Source organism: Elephas maximus, chromosome 6 (genome assembly GCF_024166365.1).
Source record: "Elephas maximus indicus isolate mEleMax1 chromosome 6, mEleMax1 primary haplotype, whole genome shotgun sequence".
In the NCBI taxonomy this organism is placed as follows: Eukaryota; Metazoa; Chordata; class Mammalia; order Proboscidea; family Elephantidae; genus Elephas; species Elephas maximus.
In genome coordinates, this window is record NC_064824.1 from 30,534,916 (window position 1) to 30,558,765 (window position 23,850).

Below are 23,850 nucleotides of genomic sequence, written 5' to 3' on the forward strand. Positions count from 1 at the left end.
AGGTTAGATTTACAACACAGGAGAATTACATCAGATCACAAAATAGAGGATAACCACACAATTCTGGAAATCATGGCCTGGCCAAGTTGACATACATTTTTGGGGGATTAAAAAAAAAAAAAAATTTTTTTTTTTAATCCAATCCATAACAGGGATCTTTTTCTTAATTAACATTATTGACAGGATTTAATATCATAAGCCCTGTAAAGTTGAATATGTGTATAAGCAATGAGAGTCCTTAAAAGGCTGGTGAAAATGGGAAGTCATTATGATAGAAAGAAAAGAGAAAATTAAAAAAAAAGGGGGAGGGGATGAAAAGTATTAAAGAAATGTTAAATGGCTCCTTCTAAAATAAGAAAGATTCTGAAGGAAGAAAACAAATCACTCAAGAGGTGAAAAGTGCTATGTAACTGCAAATAAACCAAAACAACCAAACAAGTTGCCAGTGAGTGGATTCAACTGAAAATGAGAGATGAGGAAAAACAATTGATATAAATGAAAAAGAAGAACTTGCTGGCTAAGGGTTCACCATGAGTTTTAGATACCTTAGTCTACAGTTAACTAAGGAAAAGGCAGTGGTTTGTTGGAGAACATAAAAGTTAAGAAGGGTTAAGGCATTGATCAAATTTTTATCGTAGTGCATGGATGAGTCCACAGATTTAGGGTCTATTCAAATCTCTAAGACATCAAAATGAGGAGCAAGGTAGCAATTCCCCACCATAGTTGCTAAGACTTTCCCCAGGATTTGCTTGTGAGATCATTCAGGATTGTATTACCTTTTTCAATATATTTTCTATGTAACTGGTTCATTTAAAAAAAAAAATTACTGATTATATGTCACAAACATCAAATATATAACATAAAAAGAATCCACTTATATGTGTGAGAAGAAATGGCTATCTATATCTAGTTTTGAGGTTTTGAATGATGAGTTTACATTTCTATTTGGTGAAAACATAATTCAGGGACTAAAAACATAGGCCTCTTTCAGTCATTATGGACTCTCAAATTAATACATTTATGAACAGCCTTTTGGAACTCTTTTCCAAAGAGAGAATCTTCTGTAGTTGTTTCTCAAATGTGTGTCCAATTACACTGTTGAAGGTCTTTATACGCCTGAAGAGTTCAAACTACAAACTTAGTTTAATTAATAAGCTTGAACAAAGAAATCCTATCTCAATCTTTTTTGCCTAGCATTCTTTTATATGCATTTCATTTCTTTTCCTAAAGAAGAGACTGTGGAGGTGAGCCATTGCCAGGTGTCTATATGTTACTAAATGTTCATTGGGAGATTATTTTATGACGCCCCTTGTATTTTTTTTTAAATTCAGTTTCCATTTTCTCCATTTCTAATATATTCTGAACTGTGTGTTTTGCTATTATTCTTCTAGGATTCATGAGAAACATAAGTATTTCTCCAATGGACATTAGAAATTAAAATTTGATTTACACTTAGAACATCTGTAAACATTATCACAGTTCACATAAGAACCTCCATTTCACTGAGAAAACATGAATATGGATATACAGAAGAACACGCCACTTAAATGCATGAAATCATTCATGATAATAATACACCCTTTATTACTATGCTTTGAATGTCTATGTTTCATAGAAAATAAAAAATAACCTTTAAAGAAATACTTAAAAGTTTACCTGTTAACCTTTTAAGCAAGAAGTAATACAACAGATATAAAAGGAAAAAAAAGACCTCAACTTTGTTGGGGGCTACATTTCAAAACACATTCATGCAGCGTAGATCAACAATATAAAAATCTGGATCACTAATGTTAACATACGTTCCACGCATGCAAACTCATTCATTCTTTGCCCCCATCTCCCCAACTCTACTTCCCGTCACCTTTTTCCATATATAGGCGTATATAGAAAGAGAGAGAATGATGTATGGAAAGGAGGAGACATTCAAAGCTGGTTGTGGAATTTCTTAAAAGACAAAAAATCATGAGAACACTTACTTCATCAGCCACCATGCACCTGGAAAAAATAAAAATAAAAACCAAATTAGTTTCTTAATGATCAGAAGTCAATCATTTTTAAAGTTCTGATTAAGTAGCTCACCACAAAATAGTTTACAAATGCTAAAGTACTAAGCCACAGAGAGGTGTTTTTAAGTGTGCATGAGAACATGACCCATGCAAATTTTATACTTCTTTCCAGCTGCCAACGGCATACGGCTATGTAGGAGCGTTTAGAGTTTCAGAGGTACTATTCCTCATTGCCCACCAATGAGGGCAGCTACAAAACCAAACCAAACCAAACCCATGGCTGTCAAGTTCAGTTCTAACTCATGGCGACCCTACTGGACAGAGGAGAATTGTCCCGTAGGGTTTCCAAGTAAGCGGCAGGTAGATTTGAACCGCCAGCCTTTTGGTTAGCAGCCAGGTGCTTAATCACTGTGCCACCGGGGCTCCATACCAAAACCAAACTCGTCACCATCGAGTCTGACTCATAGCGACCCTATAGGACAGAGTAGAACTGCCCCATAGGGGTTCCATACAGTGACACTTAAAAAAATGTGCGCAAAATGGCAACTGACCGCACCAATGACTTCTTCCATCATCCTTAAACCTTAAGGTCAGAAGACAGCTAGGGCTCTAATCATAGTGAGCCTTACAAGCAATGGCAGGGATTTTGGATTTTCTTGGAGTCCTTTAAAAAAAGTAACATTTTACCTTTTTAAAAAGTTACTCTGGCTTATGGAGAATAAATTGCTCAGAGCAAGAGCAGAAGCATAGAGATTAGACAGGAGGTAAATGCAGTAGACTAGGCCAGAGGCAAGGATTAGCGGTAGAGGTGGAAGGAGAGAGAAATGGTCACATAAGGGATGTATTTTGAAAGTAGAGTCAATAGGATTTGGTATGTGGATTAACAGGGTCAAATGCCACAGAGATGTTGCAGAAGATAAGGGCTACAAGGCTACCATGCTGTTATTAGCAGGTCACTTGTAAGCATTAGGCAAACAAGGTGGTGAAAAATGGAGGCGACACATACAGAATATGCAGAAAGAGATTCCAGCAGCAAAGAAAAGAGGAAAACTACAGCAGTACCTATAGAACATGTTGGAAACCTGAATAGCAGGGAAGGGGTCCACAGTGAGAAAAAAACATTAAAGAGATGGCTGATGTGCTACTATCATTTGAAAAGGGAAAATACTGCTCATACAATTTCTTACTTTATAGAAATTTTACAACCATATTCGATTGAAACTGAAGTCTACTTTATAAAGGAAAAAAGCTGCCCATAATTATAGTTACACTCACAGGAGATAAACATAGTCCCCTTCCTCCGCACTGGGAAATGGCAAAAATATCAGTTACAGGGATTTTAATGCAGAGTTAAAAAGAAAACTTTCTTCATTAAAGATGAGCCACTGTATTTGCCAAACCTAGTTTGGAGTGCCAATGGCCATACAAGTCTATCTGAATTTTACAAGCAGCTCAGTTTTCCCTAGTCACAAAAAAATAAATAATATTCTTTGTTCCAAATTCATTGTTAATTGCCTGAATTGTAATTTATGCAGGTTGGCTGCAGACATCAGAAAGCAACTTTTCATTTTGCTGAGTTGTTTCCAAAACCTAGAGGCTCCTTACATTAATCATCCACTTAAAATAACGAGACATACGTATTTTAGGGTTTGCAGCAGCCATATCTTTGGATGCACATGCTCAGTGTTTGCTATTTTTAATCCAATTTCTGATACGGACAGAAAATAGAAAACTGAATAGCATTACATTTTTCTGAGAATCATTTTACACATCATCTAAGTTTCTATTCTGAGACCCACAGAACAGAACGATCTCTATTTAACCGGAAGCTTTTCTCAAATTTCTTTACATTAAAAAACCACCTTTATACCAAAAACATCCATTATCTCTTTTAAATAAATCACAACTGTAAAAAGAAGGCAGCAAAACTCTCCGGGAGAATATTTTGATTAGATTGAGAATTTTATGAGGTGCACGGATACATGGTAAATGTTTTTATTTTGCTTTGAATCATAACTACAGGATTCAGGCCTTGGTACCTGAAAACCAACCAGTATTAGCTGCTGTTGAGTCGACCTCAACTCGTGGCGACTCCATGTGCATCAGAGTAGAACTATGCTCCACAGAATTTTTTTTTTTAATTTCTCATACAAAAATTTATACCCATATTGTCATGTGATCCTAGTTGCAATCCCTATAACGTGACAGCATGCTTCCCCTTTCCACCCTGGGTTTCCCCTGTCCATTCAACCAGCTCCTATCCATTTTTGCCTTCTCATCCTGCCTGCAGAAAGGAGCTGCCCATTTATTTAGTCTTGTGTACTTAATTGAACTAAGAAGCACACTCTTTAAGAGTATTATTTTGTATTTTATAGTCCAGTCTAATCTTTGTCTGAACAGTTGGCTATGGAAATGGTTTTAGTTCTGGGTTAACAGAGAGTCTGGAGGCCATGCCCTCTGGGGTTCCTCTAGTATCAGATCATTAAGTCTGATCTTTTTACGTGAATTTGAGCTCTGCACCACACTTTCCTCCTGTTCCGTTAGGGGTGCTCTGTTGTGTTCCCTGTCAGGGCGGTCTTTGGTCATAGCCAGGCACCATCTAGTTTTTCTGGTCTCAGCCTGATCGAGTCTCTGGTTTATGTGGCTCTTTTTATCTCTTGTGCTAATGCTTTCCTTGTGTCTTTGGTGTTCTTCACGCTCCTCTGCTCCAGGTGGGTTGGGACCAACTGATGCATCTTATACGGCTGCTCGCAAGCTTTTAAGACCCCAGACACCACTCACCAAAGTGGGATGCACAACATTTTCTTAATAAACTTTGTTATGCCAATTGACCTGGATGCCCCCCTAAACCATGGTCCCCATGCCGCAGCTGCTGCTCTGTCTCTGGAAGTATTTGGTTGTGTTCAGGAAACTTCTTAACTTTTGGTTTAGACCAGTTGTAGTGACTTCCCCTGTATTATGTGTTGTCCTTCCCTTCACCTAAGATAATTCCTGTCTACTATCTAGTTCATGAATTTCCCTCTCCCTCCCTCCCCACCCTCGTAACCATCAAAGAATGCTTTCTTCTATGTTTAAACCTTTTCTTGAGTTCTTACAATAGTGTCTCATACAATATTTGTCCTTTTTCAACTGACTAATTTCACTCAGCATAATGCCTTCCAGATTCATCCATGTTGTTAAGATGTTTCATGGATTGATCATTGTTTTTTATCGTTGCATAGTATTCCACTGTGTGAATATACCATAGTTTGTTTATCCATTCATCTGTTCATGGGCACCTAGGCTGTTTCCATCTTTCTACCATTGTGAACAGTGCTGTAATGAACATGGGTGTGCATTTATCTATTTGTGTGATGGTTCTTATTTCTCTAGAATATATTCCAAGGAGTGAGATTGCTGGATCAAATGGTACTTCTATTCCTAGCTTTTTAAGGAAGTGCCAAATTGATTTCCAGAGTGGTTGTACCATTTTACATTCCTACCAGGAGTATATAAATGTTCCAGTCTCTCCACAACCTCTCCAACATTTATTATCTTGTGTTCTTTGGATTAACACTAGCCTTGTTGTGGTGAGATGGTATCTCATTGTAGTTTTGATTTGTGTGATCGTGAGCATTTCCTCATGTTATCTGTTAGCCACCTGAATGTCTTCTTTGGTGAAATACCTGTTCATATCCTTTGCTCATTTTTTAATTGGGTTATGTGTCTTTTTGTTGTTGAGGTTTTGTGGTATCTTGTAGATTCGACTTTTATTGGATATGTCATAGCTGATTTTTTGGGAAGTAAATTGCCAGCCAGGCCTTTCTTCTCAGGTGCCTCTGGGTAAACTAGAACTGCCAGTCTTTCTGTTTGTACCACTTAGGGACTCCATGATCTGTTTGATCAATTACAATGCATATTTCAACTACAGAAGTGGGCTCTTACGTCAGGGAGAATACTGGCTTTCTGGATAGTCGTATGTAATCTGTCCATTAATAGGAATCACCCACAACCTATTCTTTAATATGACATTTTTCACTAACAATAACTTAATTAATACTAATTCATAAGCTTCACCCATTCCCCTTTACAGAAAAACTACAGAGACCTGGGTTCATGTGCTCAATAGACCAAGTCACAACATCTTTTCCAGCCACAGCAATGTCTTAAAAACACCTTCCCCATAAGTGTAAAAGTTCAACATGGTAAAAAGGTCTTTGTTTTATTTTTTAGCTTTAATTGTATTTATTTTTTGAATTGGTAATACACGCTCATGACTCAATAAGTAGAAAGTTGGAAAGTATCTCTCTAATCCCTGCTCCTCAAGGGTATCCCCAGAAGCTGGCCCTGGGAGGCAACAAAGTTACCAATTTCTCGTGTAGCCTTCCAGAAATATCCTCAGTATATACAAAATTATGGGAATCCTGGTGGTGCAGTGGTTAAGTGTTCGGCTGCTGAAAAAAATGCTGGCAGTTCAAGTCCACCAGCCGCTCCTTGGAAACCCTACAGGCTTCTATTCTGTCCTATAGGGTCACTATGAGTTGGAATCAACTTAATGGCACCCCTTTTTGTGTGTGTGTGTGTCACAAATAATAATATATGATTTACACCTTTCCCAGTACTGTTGAAAGTCCAAAAAAGACACAAAATAGAATTATAAATCATGAAAAGTAAGAAAAGGAAAAAATTTACTGTTGTTATGATAGTGATGATAAGTGCTGTTCAACAGACACCAAATAACCATGTTCACTGTCAGTGAATAAATACTGACAAAAGATACAGGAGACTTACCGAGAAACACAGCTTCAAAGGTAGTCGTTACATACTGAAGAGAATATGACTGACTTAAAAAATTACTTTTATAAACATTCTTTCTGTTAGGATACTTTGGATTGCCAAGAACAGAAACCCAGAGTGGCTAAATCACTAAATGAAATTAATAAATCACCTAACAAGAAATCCAGGAGTGAGTTGGTTCCATGGTTGGCTAGTTCAGTGACCATCTGATAGTTACCTTTCTACTCTGCCATCCTTGGCAGCTCTAGACATCATATCCTTAACCACCAATGTTCAGAAGCACATGGAAGGTATACATACCCAAAGAAATACAGTCTGTTAATAGGGCAGGAAGAGGAGTAAGTCTAAACTGGGCAACCAGAATGTGCTGCACATGTTTTAACTGTGAAGAACAAGTTAAACTAACATTTTATATTTTCTTTTGTTTTAGTTCTTTTTGCCCATTATGAAACACCAGTCACGTACAGCCAGGACATAAAAGCCAGTAATAATTTCAAGGTACATAAGAGATAAATTCAGCAGTATATCTACAGGGAACTGCCAGAAATTCAGTCCAGTTTCAGAAGAGGACATGGAACCAAGGATATCATTGCTGATGTCAGACGGATCCTGGCTGAAAGCAGAGAATACCAGAAGGATGTTTACCTGTGTTTTACTGACTATGCAAAGGCATTCGACTGTGTGGATCATTACAAACTATGGATAACACTGCGAAGAATGGGAATTCCAGAACACTTAATTGTGCTCATGAGGAACCTTTACATAGATTAAGAGGCAGTTGTTCGGACCGAACAAGGGGATACTGATTGGTTTAAAGTCAGGAAAGGTGTGCGTCAGGGTTGTATTCTTTCACCATACCTATTTAATCTGTATGCTGAACAAATAATACGAGAAGCTGGACTATATGAAGAAGAACGGGGCATCAGGATTGGAGGAAGACTCATTAACAACCTGTGTTATGCAGATGACACAATCTTGCTTGCTGAAAGTGAAGAGGACTTCAAGCACTTACTAATGAAGATCAAAGACCACAGCCTTCAGTATGGATTACACCTCAACAGAAAGAAAACAAAAATCCTCACAATTGGGCCAACGAGCAACATCATGATAAATGGAGAAAAGACTGAAGTTGCCAAGGATTTCATTTTACTTGGATCCACAATCAACAGCCATAGAAGCAGCAGTCAAGAAATCAAAAGTCGCATTGCATTGGGCAAATCTGCTGCAAAGGACCTCTTCAAAGTGTTGAAGAGCAAAGATGTCACCCTGAAGACTAAGGTGCACCTGACCCAAGCCATGGTATTTCCAATCACATCACATGCATGTGAAAGCTGGACAATGAATAAGGAAGACCAAAGAAGAGTTGACGCCTTTAAATTGTGGTGTTGGCGAATAATATTGAATATACCATGGACTGCCAAAAGAACAAACAAATCTGTCTTGGAAGAAATGCGGCCAGAATGCTCCTTAGAGGCAAAGATGCAGAGACTGTGTCTTACACACTTTGGACACATCGTCAAGTGGGATCAGTCCCTGGAGAAAGACATCATGCTTGGGAGAGTACAGGGTCAGCGGAAAAGAGGAAGACCCTCAACGAGGTGAACTGACACAGTGTCTGCAACAATGAGCTCAAGCATAAGGACTGTGAGGATGGCGCAGGACCGGGCAGTGTTTCATTCTGTTGGGCACAGGGTCACTATGAGTCGGAACAGACTCAACGGCACCTAACAACAACAACAAAAGAGATAAATCCTTTGTGTATAACAAAAATTATCTTTCTTAAAGAATTGCTTTATCTATTCATGAAGTTTTAAAAAAATTTTAATGTTTGATAGTATCTCGAAAATATTATGTTTCAGTAGTCTGACTTAATTAGTACTAAACTGCTGTATAACTTTTACCAACAAAGAAAAAACAGGAAATAGTCCCTTTATTTTCTTAGATGTTTAAAAAGAAGTGCATGCCAGCTGTTTGGAGAGAATTATTATTTTTTTCAGGATGTATAATAATTCCCACTGACCCATTATTTCACATTAGCTTCTACACAATTATTTATTCTTATTTATACAACTGCTGCAGGTCAAAAAAAGTTGACTATTCCCACAGTAATTAGTGAACAATTTTTAGGGCTTAATTAGACACTAATATATATTAGAATATATACAAATTGAATAGAAAAATATAGTTCATATGTAAAAAAGGAACTAAAGAGTACGTCAGAGTTCTGCTTGATCTGGTCTGAAGCAAATTTGTAAGTAGTAAAAATTATTTGAAGGAGTCCTGGTGGTGCAAAGAGTTAAGCATTTGGCTGCTAGCCAAAAGGGTGGTAATTTGAACCCACCCAGCAGCTCCACAGAAGAAGGACCTAGCAACCTGCTTCCTTCAAGATTACAGGCAAGAAAACCCTATGAGGCAGGGCACTTCTACTGGTACCCGTGACTGCTGAGTCAAAAATGACTTGACAGCACCTAACAACAAAAATGATTTACAGTATTAAAATTGCTTCATTAATAAAGATATGTGCATTGCTGATTCTTAAATGTTGAATGGATACCTAGATGAAGGGATAAGTAAAACAGTTTTATTAGAAATTGAGCCTGTCCTTGGAATATAGGACACTAAGCTTTTCTTCACTAATCCCTTTATGGCCTGGTTTTTAGGTTTAGCAAAATTAAGTTAAAATGGACATAGACCTATGCCAAACCCCAAAACCACACTCACTGCTGTTGAGTTAATTGACTCATAGCAACCCCATAGGGTTTCCAAGGCTATAAATATCTATGGAAGCAGATTGCCACATCTGTCGCCTGTGGATCTTCTGGTGGTTTTGAACCTCTGACCTTTTGGTTAGCAGTCGATTGCTTTAACCACTGCATCATCAAGGCTATAGATGTATATGCAAGAGAGAAAACTACAAAACTTCCGGAAGAAAACAAAAAAATCTTCGTAACTTTGGTTAGGCTTTTTTTTTTTTTTTTTTTAGCTAGGACACAAAAAGCACAAACTATAGAAATACTGACAAATTGGGACTTCAGCAAAATTAACTTCTGCTCTTTGAAAGACATTGTGAAGAAAAGCCATAGGCTGGTAGAAAATATATTCAGAACACAGAGCTGATAAAGGACGTGTACACAAAACATATAAATACCTCTTACAGTTCAATAACAACACAAACGATCCAAACAGCCCTGCCTCCAGGTAAAGTGACTCTGTGTAAATACCTGGCAGAGGTTGACTTTCTTCCTTACCAATCTGCCTGTCATTTTTTTTTCTACTCCCCATCCTTTCTTCCCTCCAGTCCCTGGTAACCACTAATCTTCTTTTGTCTCAACAGCTTTGCATATTCTACATATTTCATATAAGTGGAATCATACAATATTTGTTCTTTAGTGTCTGACCTATTTCAGTGAGCATAATGCCTTCAAAAAGTAACAAGAGGTTGCTAGAATACAAAAATATGAAGTTATTGGGAAGTCAAGGATACAAAACTAGCACATATGATCATCTCTCAACTACACAATTGAGAATTTTTTCAAATGTCCAAACAATCCTAAATAGACCATAATAGAAAAATAAGAATTCAGATATTTCTAAAGGAATTTTTAATATAAAGAAGCATTTACTCAAATATATGAAACATTTTATGATGGTGAGAATTTTTAGTGCTTTCAAAGAACTGTAAAAATGATATATACTTTTTAAATTTTAAATCAAGATAAGCAATTGATATAAAACCTAAATCTAAAAACTAGGGTAAAAGAAGATTTCATAAGAAAGGTTTTCAGATAAGACAGCATGGATCTAAAGTTTAGCAGGCCTTGTGGTTTTCAGAGGCAAAGCCAGCTGATAGCTGATACTAAGGACTCATAAAGCTAGCACCTGTGGTGCTGGGCATTTTCACAGGTGGTAACACACAGATCATACCCTTCAAACCACCTACTCTGCTATGCCTTCCCCTCCTCCAAGCTTAAGCAAGCTTAAACAGTAATGTCTGAAAAGTAGAAAAGTTTTATCTAAAATGCCCTAACCAAAGCCAGAAGGGACCAAAGGAAAAGGTGAGGGGTTTGAAGTGAAGAGTTACGCTCTCAGTAGGACAAATTCCTGATCCAGAGGATGGCAAGAATGTTCTATGTAACTGTTTCAAGTGTACCAGGAGAAGATGTTCCCCTGATTCTAAAAAGCCACGACTATGTGGTATTAGGAGCCCTGGTGGCACAGTAGTAAAAAGCTTAGCTGCTAACCAAAAGGTCAGCAGTTCAAATCCACCAGCCGCTCTTTATAAACCCTATGGGGCAGCCCTACTCTATCCTAGAGGGTCACTTGAGTTGGAATCGACTTGATGGCACAGTTTTTTATTTGGCGTTATAGTTTTGTGCTTCCTGAAGTGTTTATTTCCCTGCTGTTCCAAGGAGAAGTCCTTGGGTGAAACAGAAGACTTTGGACTTTGCATATTTTACCGTTGGGAGACTATATTTATCAGGTGCTCAGAGTTGGTGGCCTAAGCTGCGTACCCCGTTCTGGAACTTTGGCAGATAGGTAAAGTGAGGCAGATCACAGGGCATTCTATGTGGATGAGTAAACCCCCTGAGACAGAAGACCCTGACATAAGGAAATCAGAGAGACTGGACTCAATGGGCTTTCTCCTTTTAGGGAGTATTCAAGACAGGCTCACCTTAGGTATAAGTTAAAAATCCTCAGACTTAAACTAAAAACACTACATGAATTTGGCAAGTGAAGACAATTTTGGATGGAAAACTGATACAGGGCAACCTCAGTCAGGGTTGACAATGAGGAAACATATGTTGAAAACCCCAAACTGTGACAAGCATATGTGAGTCCTCTGCCTGTTTATTAGTTTGTGAAGATACTTTGGCAAGGGGAACGAAGTCGATTAAGAGTCCAGAAAATGAAATAGGAAGGTTATGAGTAAGTAAACAAAGAAAAGATCAAATGGTGCAAAGGCCAAGGGGGTAAATTAGAAGAGAACTACGATTAGAGAGTACAGCCAGAATTAGATTGCATATCCTGAAATGCTGGGGTATGGGCACGTGGGAGGGTAGTTCAGGAGCAAATTGCAGGAACACAGTCCGTAAGACAAAATGGTGCAATGGCACTTCTCAAAACATAGGGCAAGAAGGGAATATTTAAAGGGGCAGAGCTTGCCTTACAGCTCCGGCATAAGAATCAAAGCCTGTTAATCTTTACCTTTTGATTATATCCCCAGTCTGCTGGAAAAACTGAGGGGACATATAGGTTAATTTATACATACCCATATATTCACTATCACCGATCCTGTTTTTCCATTTAATATCAACTATACTTCATTTTACTGAAGTTGTCAAGGATTTCATTTTACTTGAATTCACAATACCCATGGAAGCTGCAGTCAAGAAATCGTATTGCAGTGCATTGCATTGGGCAAATCTGCTGCAAAAGGCCTCTTGAAAGTGTTAAAAAGCAAAGATGTCACTCTGAGGACTAAGGTGCATCTGACGCAAGCCATGGTATTTTCAATTGCCTCATATACATGTGAAAGCTGGACGATAAATAAAGAAGACCAAAGAAGAACTGATGCGTTTGAATTATGGTGTTGGTGAAGAATACTGAATATACCATAGACTGCCAGAAGAAAGAACAAGTCTGTCTTTGAAGAAGTACAGCCAGAACGCTCCTTACAAGTGAAGACGGCGAGACTTCATCACATGTACTTTGGGCATGTTATCAGGAGGGACCGGCATGAGCTTGGTAGAGGGTCAGCAAAAAAGAGGAAGACCCCCAACAAGATGGACTGACACAGTGGCTGCAACAACAGGCTCCAACATAGCAGTGATTGTGAGGATGGCTTAGGACCAGGCAGTGTTCCCTTCTGTTGCACACAGGGTAACTATGAGTCAGAACTAACTTGACAGCACCTAACAATAACAAGTTATATACATTATCAAAACCACACGTGGATTTGTGTAAATGAAAAGCTGATTTGGTATTTATTTTCAAAATCATTTAATACCTGATTATGTTTCCCCTGGCAATAGCTCCTAAAGTTAAATTTTAGGCAAATCCACTATTAAATAAATAGCTCTATGCACAAGAATATTTATAGCAGTAAACCAGAGCTAGAAATTATAGACTAGAACTAGAAACAAATGTCCCTCAACAAGAGAATGTATACATAAATCGTGGCATAGTCTCAAACAGAATTCTAAACAGCAGTGAGAATGAATAAACTACAACTATATAACATGGCAAGATAAACTTCACAATGTTGAGTGAACGAAGTCAAAAACAAATAACAATGTATGATTCCATTTATACAATGTTCAAAAACATTATAAAATATAAGTCAGAATAGTGGTTGGAGAAGGAGGGAGCAGACCCTAGGCTTTTTGGGTTCTGGCAATATAACATTTCTTAATCTGAATGCTGGTTATACAGGAGTGGTCTCTTTGTGAGAAATTCATAGAGCTATTTACTTATGCTGAAGGCCTATTTCTGCATGTATGTTATACTTAAGTAATAAGTTTATCTATAAATTCATTAAGAGAATTCCTAAAAGGATCTTTTTTTAAGTTTAGAATTATTTTTAAATATAAAATAACTACGCTGTAATATTGATTTTTATAAATTTTGCTTCTTGTAAAGAAAATACTATAATACAGTGAAACCTATGAGAGTTGGAACTTGGTGGGACTGCCTTGTTTTTCCCAGTCTCACAAGTTCTTCCACCTTTGACAGGGTGCAGTCACCACTTTTCTACCACTCTCTATTAATGGAAAATATTTGAGGTTTCCTTTTCTGACAGGTTTCCTCCTTACACAGGTTCTGGCTTTTGTATGTTTTACTGTATCACAAGGTAAGAGATCAATATTTTTATGGCTGTAGCTCTTGACCATAGTTTTTTAAAAAACAAATAGTACAGAAGAGTTTACAACAAAGTGCAACAGTCCCGACCCTTAGCCCTCCTCACGCCCAGTCATCACTCCTCAAAGACAACCTTGATTTTAAATAATACACTTATTTTACAATTCCATTATTCATCAATTTTAGATACTATCTATTAATTTCTGCAGAAACAGAGAATCATAAATTCAAATTCTCTAATTTTGACATGACTAGGAAAATATTTCTGAAGTCAGAGCACTCAGCTCCAGTTAGCAACTTTTAATGAAGAATCTTCCAAAAGAGGATACTGATTTTGAAAGCTCCCAATGAGAGCTTGATCAAACCCAAGGTTGATAAAGGCTGAGTCAGAGAAGGAAAAGGGTGGGATATATTTATATTGCTATTACCACAAAATTTTAAACACATCACTAATTATTTTGCACCCTGTATTCCAAAAGTTGAGTTTCTGCCTAAGTTGTTTGCTAAGAAAGGCAAATGACTTTCTTTAAATACTGAAAGTTTTGTTATCATAGTTTCAAGGGCTGTGGACATGTAACCTTGTCTTTAAAGTATCTGTCAGAGGAAACAACATTTCTGTTAAACTGTCTATAAAAAAAATTGTCTATTCACTAATAAGGAAACCCTGGTGGCATAGTGGTTAAGAGCTACGGCTGCTAACCAAAAGGTCAGCAGTTCGAATCTCTCAGGCGCTTATTACACTTATTCACTACTAAGTGTAAACCATATTTGCCAAAGGAAGTTGATTTTAACAATCTGATGATAACTTCTTTACAACGACCTCACTGATCTAGTGCTAATAAAACTCAATCTATATAAAAAGACTGTACGGGTTTCATAAAATGAGGAATATGACTAAAGGAATGTTTCCTCTTTGCAAGTAAAATAAAATAATACACTAACTTTGAAACAAAATGCTGAATCCTGATTTGTCACCACATCCCACTATGAAAGAAGATTCGGCTTCCCACCAAGAAAGATTTGGCTCACTTCCAGCACCCTCCTACCTCACCGCCTCCTTCTCTTCCCCAAAGAGGACAATTATATGAATAATTCTACTATCTGTTACATTTGTAACTTCACAGAATATATTTAAGTTTCTAGTTCTAGTTCCATGAGCTCTAGAGCACTGCTTCCTAAATTTGGCTGTACACTAGAATCACCTGGCAAACTTAAAAAAAAGACCTGATACCTAGGTTTCATCCTCAAAGATTTTGATTTTATTGATATGCAGTGCTGCCTGGGCATCGAGATTGTGAAAGCCTCCTAGGTCATTTTAATATGTTACAAAGTTTGAGAACAGCTATATAAAATGAGGATATTAGTAGTAGGTAGCCATTCCTTTTCCTCCCAACTTTTGTCATCTTTACTCTCATTTTCACATTTTTCAAGCTGATAAAATTTTATGACAAGAATTAAGATTTCCATACACTGGATATAAAGCTAATTCTAAAAAAAAAAAGTTTAGTCTTCCCTTTCAGTCCTTGCACATAGGGAAACAAGGGCATAAAAGGAGCTGGCACCTCTATTTCTTCCACCCTCAGTCTCTGCACTTGTGGTATGCTGTATTGGGGTGAGAAAGTAAAATGACAAGCCACAGACAAAGAGAATATGTTTTCAAATCTTATATTTGATAAAGGAATCTAAACAAATATAAAGAATCTTTCAACTTAATAAGACAACCCAATGTAAAAAATGGGCAAAAGATTTAAACAGACAATTCACCAAAGAACATATATGAAAGGCAAATAAGCACACATAGAAAAGTTGCTCAACGTCATTAGTTATTAGGGAAATGAAAATTAAAGTGAAATATCACTACATACCCATTAGAATGGCTATAATAAAAAAGACTGACAATACTAAGTGTTGGTGAGGATGTGGAGAAACTGGAATTCTCGCACATTGACACCGGTAATATAAAATGATATAGCCACTTTAGAAAACTATCCAGCTGTTTCTTAAAAAAGTTAAACATATAACTCAGTAAGCCCCCTGTTAGGTATTCATAAAAGAGAAATGAAAACGTGTTTACAGAAAGACTTGTTCTCAAATGTTCATACCAGCATTATTCATAATAGTCTCAAACTGGAAACAACACATTGTCTACCAACTGGTCAATGAATAACCAAAGTGTGGTATAGCCATACAATGAAATACCGCTCAGAGATAAAAAGGAGCAAACTACTGATTCACATAAGAACTTGGATGAAACTGGAAAACATTATGCTAAAGAAAGCAGACACAAAACACTACATAGTGTATGATTTCATTTATATGACATTTCTAGAAAAAGCAAAGTATAAAACACAAAAAGCAGATCAAAGGTTGCCTGGCTCTGATAATGAGAGCAAGGGCTGACTGCAAACTTTCTGAGGTGAGGGAAATGTTCTAATAGTGAGGTATAGTGATGGTTGTACCATTGTGTAAGTTTACTAAGTGACCAAACTGTACATTTATTGTTAATTTTTTGGTATGTAAATTATACCAAAATAGACGTTTTTTTTTTTAAAAGCAGCCATCAGAAAGATAAGAAAACCAAGACAGTGTGATGTCCTGAAAGCCAAGAGATTTTAAGATGAAAAATTCAATAGTATGAAATGATGCTGACAGTTGAAGTAAAAAGAGAAATGAGCAAAGATCACTGGATTTAGCCATATGGAGATAATTAGTAGCCTGGATAAGGGCAATTTTGGCAGTGTGGTTAGGATGAAAACCCAATAAGAATATGTCTTAGTTCCTAGTGCTGATATAACACAAAACTACAAGTGGGCGGCTTTAAAGAACAGAACTTTAATTTCTCACAGTCTAGGAGGCTAGAAGTTCAACTTCAGGGCACTGCTCTATGGCAAGATCCTTCTCTTTCAGCTTCTGTTCTGTAGCCCCGAGTTCCTTGGTTCCTTGGTGATCCTCATGTGGCATCTACCTTCCTCTGTACTTGTAGGTCTGCGTTCATGCTGCTCTTTATGTCATTCAGAAGTGAGCAGGGTTAGGACATACCCTACACTGATATACCCTCATTAACGTAACAAGAAAACTCTTTTTCTTAACAGGATTATATCCACAGGAGTTAGGAGTTCAACACATATTTTGGGGGGACACAATTCAATTCATAACAGGATGCACCGAAGAGAGAATAAAACCCCATTGCTGTCGAGTCGATTGTGACTCATAGCGACCAAAGAACAAAGAGAACTGCCTCACAGGGTCTCCAAGGCTGTAAATCTTCATGGAAGCAGACTGCCACATCTTTCTAACGGCTGGTGAGTTTGGAACCACTGACCTTTCGGTTAGCAGCGGAGCACTTAACCACTGTGCCACCATGGCTCTTTGAAGAGAATAAACCAAACCTGTTGCCTCAATTTAATTCTGACTTATAGTGAACCTATTAAAAAACCAAAACCAAAAAAAAAAAACCTAACCCATTGTCGTCAAATTGATTGCACCTCATACTAGCCCTAATGGCCTGAGTAGAGCTGCCCCATAGGGTTTCCAAGAAGCGGCTGGTGGATTTGAACTGCCAGCCTTTCAACTTTTTGGTTAGTAGTTAACCACTCACCACCAGGGCTCCATAAAAAAAAAAACAAACCAAACCCAGTGCCATCGAGTCGACTCCAACTCATAGCGACCCTATAGGACAGAGTAAGAACTGCCCCATAGACCTTCCAAAGGCTCCATAGAGAACCTATAAGCTCATTGCCGTCCAGTCAATTCCAACTCGTAGCAACCCTACAGGACAGAATAGAACTGCCCTGTAGTTTCCAAGGAGCGCCTGGTAGATTTGAACTGCCAACCTTTTGGTTAGCAGCTGTAGCTCTCAACCACTATGCCACCAGGGTTCCCAGTGAACCTATAGGAGAGGAGAAATTGGAGGCAGCAAGTATAGATAACTATCATATAGTGTTTTGCAGTAGAGAAAGTAGTGGTAGTTAGAGGGGAAAGTGCGTAAGGTTTTTGTTTTTATTTTAAGGAGGGAAAAATACCAGTATGCCTACACTGATGAGAATGATCCAGTAGGAGAAATGTGACATGGGAGAGAAGTTGCAGAGCTGATGGGTCAACATTCTTGAGTCAGTAATAGGTGATGGAATCTGGGGCACGGGTTGAGGCAAGGACTGGAATGAGTTGGGAGCATGGACAGTTCGTCCAGGGTAACAGAAGAGAGGATACAGAATATGGGTAAAGAAGCAGATATATGGGTAGATATAGAAAGCTGCCAGCAATTTTTGTGACAGCTTCAATTTCCCTGGAAAGATCATCAGCTGGGTGTGGAAAAAGTAAATAAACAGCTGCCAAGGAGAATGGACTACGGCATTACTAGCAAAATGTGAAAATGAGAGTAGAGATGAAAGGAGTTGGGAGGAGCAGGGATGGCTACTACTACCAATATCCTCATTCTACATAGCTGTTCTCAAACTTTGTTGTGTATTAAAATCACCGGGAGTCTTTTCAAAATCTTGAAGCCCAGGCTGTACCACATATCAATACAATCAAGATCTTTAAGGACGAAACCCAGTAGTATGATGGCCAGGCAGAGTCACAACAAGTTACACGGGGATACTGGCACAGACATGATTATGGCTGGATTTAACCAGAATTGTCCTAGTCAGATGAGTATAGAAAAACAAGAGGGGAGTACAAAAAAAAAAAAAATTGAAGGCATATTCAAGGGAGTTTAATCTAGGTATGATGAAAGGATATTAGAACAGTGAGAAACAGTGAAAAGGTGTAGCAGGATCAAAGGATGGATAGCAGGTCCTGATGGATGGCAATAAAGGGCATGAGCTGGAAAAATAAAGAGTGCAAACTTTTCTTGCAAAATTACTTTGATAATTCCTTCAACTTAATTTTATGTTTGTTTATGCAGTTCCTCTTAGCTATATGTTTCATGTCATGAGTTGTTCCTCTTTTTTTTTTGCTGTAAGACTGTCTTTTTGGGTTCCTTAACTTCATATTTCACTTTTATTAATTTTTTAAAATTTCAGGAACTATATACTTTATTTATAAGAGCGCTTTTTCTGGTTGTCCCTTTTTCACAGGCATTTCTCATTTTATAAATGCTATGCTTTCTCAACTTTCTCCGATGCTCGTCATAGTATTTTTTTCTGAATTGCTTTCTGTTCCCTGAACAATCTGTTTCTCCTGCGGACAGTCCTCTTTCAAGTGATTCACTTCCCTCCCATGAGTGATAGCTGATGGTTCATTTATATTAAGAATGAAGGCTTAGGCTTATAATTCTAAATAATATGTGGTGTTTCCTCTGCTGTTGGGTATGTAATTGTTTCACTTTTGGCCTTTTCCCTACATAAGAAGACTGACTATATGAAAATTCAGACTTAAGATTGATAGACTTTGCTTTAGGGTAGAAAGCTGTGAGTCTTAGGAGACCTGTAACACCAGACTAAGAATGGTTTTACTTTAGGATACCAACACCCACATTAACAATCCTGGTTTTAAGTTACTTCAGTTATTTTAGCAACATCACTCCCTTAAGTCAGGATAAAACGACATCCTATTACTCTGTTAAACCAGGGCGAGGGATACAGACAGAGATAACTAGCCAATCAGCACAGCTGATTCACAGACAGATTTTGCACTCTTCTTTTATATTTTCTTGCTTTGCCCTTGGCGACTGGGAGCCAGAGTCTCCAGCACCCTTCCAGAAATTTGTTGAAACTTCTCATCTATAAATGACCACTCTCTTCACTGTTACAGCTTTTTTGTTTTATACCTTCAATGATACATTAATGAGATTTTGAGAGAAAAAGGAGGGGAGATGACACTGGTTACTTATTCTTCCCTTTTGGTCCAGAAATCATGTTCTTTTTGTTGTACTCAAATTTATTCAACTAGAAAGTCCATTTATTTAGTTAAAGCACTTTTGGAAACTCCAGAATATTATACAAAGGTAAAACATATTTGCCCACCTGGGCAGGAAACAGACCTGACACACCAAATCTGCATGCTATAGTATAAACAGAAAGGATCTAGCTGTGCAACTTTAAGATATTTAATTTTTTAGAGCTCTTGTTGTTGACCACATCTCCAGATCTGTTGGGCTTGAGTAAGATTAAAAAAGGGAGGAAAGCATGCAGATAAGACCAGATAAGAATCAGACATTATGATTATGAAACTGGAGCTTTTCTTTTTAACAATGATTTCCTGGGCTCTCTGCTATACACCAACTGGGATGAAAATCATTTTTGGAAATTAACTGATGATATCTAGAAAATGTTGACATTTCTCTGAAAAACCGCACGTTTACTATGAAAAACCTCAAAAGAGCCTCATGAAGAAATTCCAACCACATCAATCTGGAGTTCAGTCTCCTTGGAAAGAAATAAAAGCTGTTTTAAGACGAACAATGGTTATAAAAGACTAAGACACTCACTACAACCATCTACATCATTAGCAATCATACGCAAAGCACAAACAAGAAACAGAGACAAACATGACTTTGTGCCAATTGCTAACATCCTCCATGAACACATAAGAGTGATCAGAAAGTTCAAAATATTAACAATGAGAAAGAATAAATGGCATTAGCTTCAAAATGGGTTTCCATTAGGACGAAGGACCAATGACCAATGATTTCTAAGTCTCAACTGGAAGCCAGAAGAATGCCAACACCACTTGCTGGCCACAAGGTACTTAAGGATAGAGACAAAAGAGCTGACAAAAACTCATGGAAAACTTAATTAACTGTGGGAGGAGAGGACCCAAAATTATATTAAAATGTTTCATATATGTAAACATGCACATAAATATTAGCTGCCTGTAGCAGAATATATTTTCTAAAAATGGCTGCACAATATCCCCATTCCACACACTGTTTATACAGTGTCATACTGACTTTCCTCCCATAAAGAGGCGGGGTCTGTATGCCCTAATCCTGAAATTCTGCTGGCTACGACTACAGCAAAACTAAAGCTATTTGACTTCCAAGACTAAGTCACAAAAGGCAACACAGCTTCTGCCCGATCCTCTTGGGATGCTTGCTCTGGGAATTCACTCACCACGCTGTGAGGAAGCAGAGAGAGAGGCCAACAATCCCAGCCAAGAGACAGTATCAACTGTCAGACATGAGTAAGAAAGCCTTGGGGATGGTTGCAGCCGCTGCCAACATCTGACTATAGTTGCAAGAGACCTCAACTAAGAATTGCTTAGCTGAGCCCAGTCAACCCCCAGAACCATGAGTGATAATAATACAATGACTTGTTTTAAACCACTAAGTTTTGGAACTTACTATGCAGCAATAGATAAATCAGAATAGCAACCAATAGCAACCACTGAGCACTTGATTTGTGTCAGGTACTGTGCCAAGTGCTTTACATGTATCATTTCATTTCATCCACATAATTACTTAATGAATAAACCCACTGCCATTGAGCTGATTCTGACTCACAGCAACCCTACAGGACAGAGCAGAACTGCCCCATAGAGTTTCCAAGGAGCTGCTGGTGGATTCGAACTGCTGACCTTTTGGTTAGCAACCAAACGCTTAATTACTGCACCACAAGGTGTTATTATTATTGTCCAATTTATGATGAGCAAAATGAGGTTCCAAACCAAAGTCATTGCTGTCGAGTCAATTCTGACTCGTAAAGACCCTATAGGACAGAGTGGAGCTGCCCCTTAGGATTTCCTAGGCTGTAATCATTATGAAAGCTGACCGCCACATATTTGTCCCGTGGAACAACTGGTGGGTTCGAATTGCTGACCTTTCGGTTAGCAGCCAGGCACTTTAAACACTGCGCAACCGGGGCTCCTAAAATGAGGTTAACAGCATCTATTGGTCTCAACCTACCTGGAGCAAAGGAGAATGAAGGACACCAAAGACACAAGGTAATTATGAGCCCAAGAGACAGAAAGGGCCACATAAATCAGAGAACACATCAGCCTGAGACCAGAAGAACTGGATGGTGCCTGGCTACAACCGATGACTGCCCTGACAGGGTGGACAACAGAGAATCCCTGAAGGAGCAGGAGAGTGGTGAGATGCAGACCTCAAATTCTCATAAAAAGACCAGACTTAATGGTCTGACTGAGACTAGAAGGACCCTGGAGCTCATGGTCCCCGGACCTTCTGTTAACCCAAGACAAGAACCTTTCTGAAAGCCAATTCTTCAGACATGGATTGGACTGGACTATAAGACAGAGAATGATACTGATGAAGAGTGGGCTTCTTGGATCAAGTAGACATGTGAGACTATGTGGGCAGCTCCTGCCTGGAGTGAAGATGAGAAGGCAGAGGGGGACAGAAGCTGGATGAATGGACAATGAAACAGAGGGTGGAGAGAAGTGTGCTGTCTCATTAGGGGGAGAGCAACTAGGAGTATATAAAAAAACCAAACCAAACCCAGTGCCGTCGAGTTGATTCCGAGTCATTAGGACCCTACAGGACAGAGTAGAACTGCCCCATAGAGTTCCCAAGGAGCGCCTGGCGGATTCGAACTGCCGACCCTTTCGTTAGCAGCTGTAGCACTTAACCACTACGCCACCAGGGTTTCCAGGAGTACACAGAAAGGTGTATATAAATTTTTGTATGAGAGACTGACTTGATTTGTAAGCTTTCACTTAAAGTACAATAAAATTAAAAAAAAAAAAAGGGCAAATGGTATCACTACCTCATGGTGTCATCATGACGACTTAATAATATACTCAATGGGTTTAATGCCAAAGAAAAGAAAAGAAAATGGATAAATAAAACACACACACAAAGAACTCACCACCGTGAACAGGCATAGGGTTTGAGAATGGTTGCCGGTGCAGAGTGCCTGGAAGGTTGGGGAAAATAGGAGCAGGCCAGGCCAGATCAACATAAGCCTCACTAAAGAGTTAGAACTTTGTCCAGAAGAGAGTGGGGAAGCCTAAACGACTTCATCAGTGACTCCACGTGATCAGATCTGTTATAAGAAGTTCAGAAAGGAAGACAGACTGGAGGTGTGAAGACTGCAGCTCCAGGGAAAATGTGAGGCCTGACCCAGGGTTATAGCCTCATAATGACAAAAACAAAAACAGACAAAGGGCCTGAGCAGGCAATGCACGAAACAAAGGATACATGTGGCTAACAAGCACGTGGAAACGTATTCAATATCCTTTAGTCATCATAGTCATCATCACAGAACTGCGAATGAGAACAACCACATGCATGAAGCAATAGAATAAAAACCACACAGAGGTGACAAACAAAAAAAATGAGGTTAACACAGGTCAAATAAGGCCACGGTAAGTGATAGGGCTGATACGTAAACCAAGATATCTCTTACTCCAAAGTCAGGTTTTTTTGCATTAAAATTATTCTATGATAACAATAACAATAGTCACTATCATTTACTGAGAATGCTTATGCCAGGCACTGTTTGAAGCACTTCACATGCATCAAATCTCTTAAATCTCCACATCCTGTAGATTAAACTATTATTATTTTTCTTCTCATAGATTAGGAAACTGAGGCACAGGGAAGGTAAGTAACTGGTTCTAGCTAGTAAGTAGAAGAGCCAATACTTAAAACTGAGGTAATCAAGCTTCAAGGAGCCCTGGTGGTGCAGTGGTTAAGCGCTTGTCTGCTAACCAAAAGGTCAGCAGTTTGAATCCACCAGCTGCTCCACAGGAGAAAGATGCAGCAGTCTGCTTCCACAATGATTTACAGCCTTGGAAACTCTATGGGGCAGTTCTACCCTGTCCTATAGGGTTCCTATGAGTTGGAACTGACTCGATGGCAAAAGGTTTGGTTTTCGGTTTAATCCAGCATCAGAGCCTTCTCATATTGCTTTTATTTTATTCTTAAAACTACAGAAAGAGTTCCAGCCAAGAGGGAGGTGCTTTTGGGCAGACTGCGTCACTAGTTAATCTTTTGGATAAGGGGTTCTCATTCATTCTAGGCAGTGCCAGTCACCTAAAGCACTGCCCTGCCTCAGTGATCCAAGGATGCAGGAAGCTACACTCATTGATTCATCTGGATTTAGACCACTGCTTGACTGATTCCTGGTCAAAGATTTGTTGGGTGGGTGATAAGTCTGGAAGTAGGTTAAAACCATAGTGGGTTATTCCTAGAGCACCCCCAAGTTATCACTGTATTGATTGCTTCTGGGTCTCCTTATGATTCAAGAATCTGCCACATCTGACCTTGGAATACCCTTCAAACGGTTTCTAACTTCTGAAATACAGA

At 38.5% G+C, this 23,850-nt stretch overlaps 1 protein-coding gene across 4 annotated transcripts in view; it reads right to left on the minus strand.

The window, feature by feature from the left end:
* ZRANB3 (zinc finger RANBP2-type containing 3) overlaps nucleotides 1–23,850 on the minus strand; it is a 254,774-nt gene that overhangs the window by 158,607 nt on the left and 72,317 nt on the right. For all 4 annotated transcript variants that reach the window (XM_049889231.1, XM_049889233.1, XM_049889232.1 and 1 more), the window contains one exon: nucleotides 1,977–1,995. In XM_049889231.1, the coding sequence (XP_049745188.1) occupies nucleotides 1,977–1,995 (19 nt within the window). The remainder of the gene's footprint in view (nucleotides 1–1,976; nucleotides 1,996–23,850) is intronic.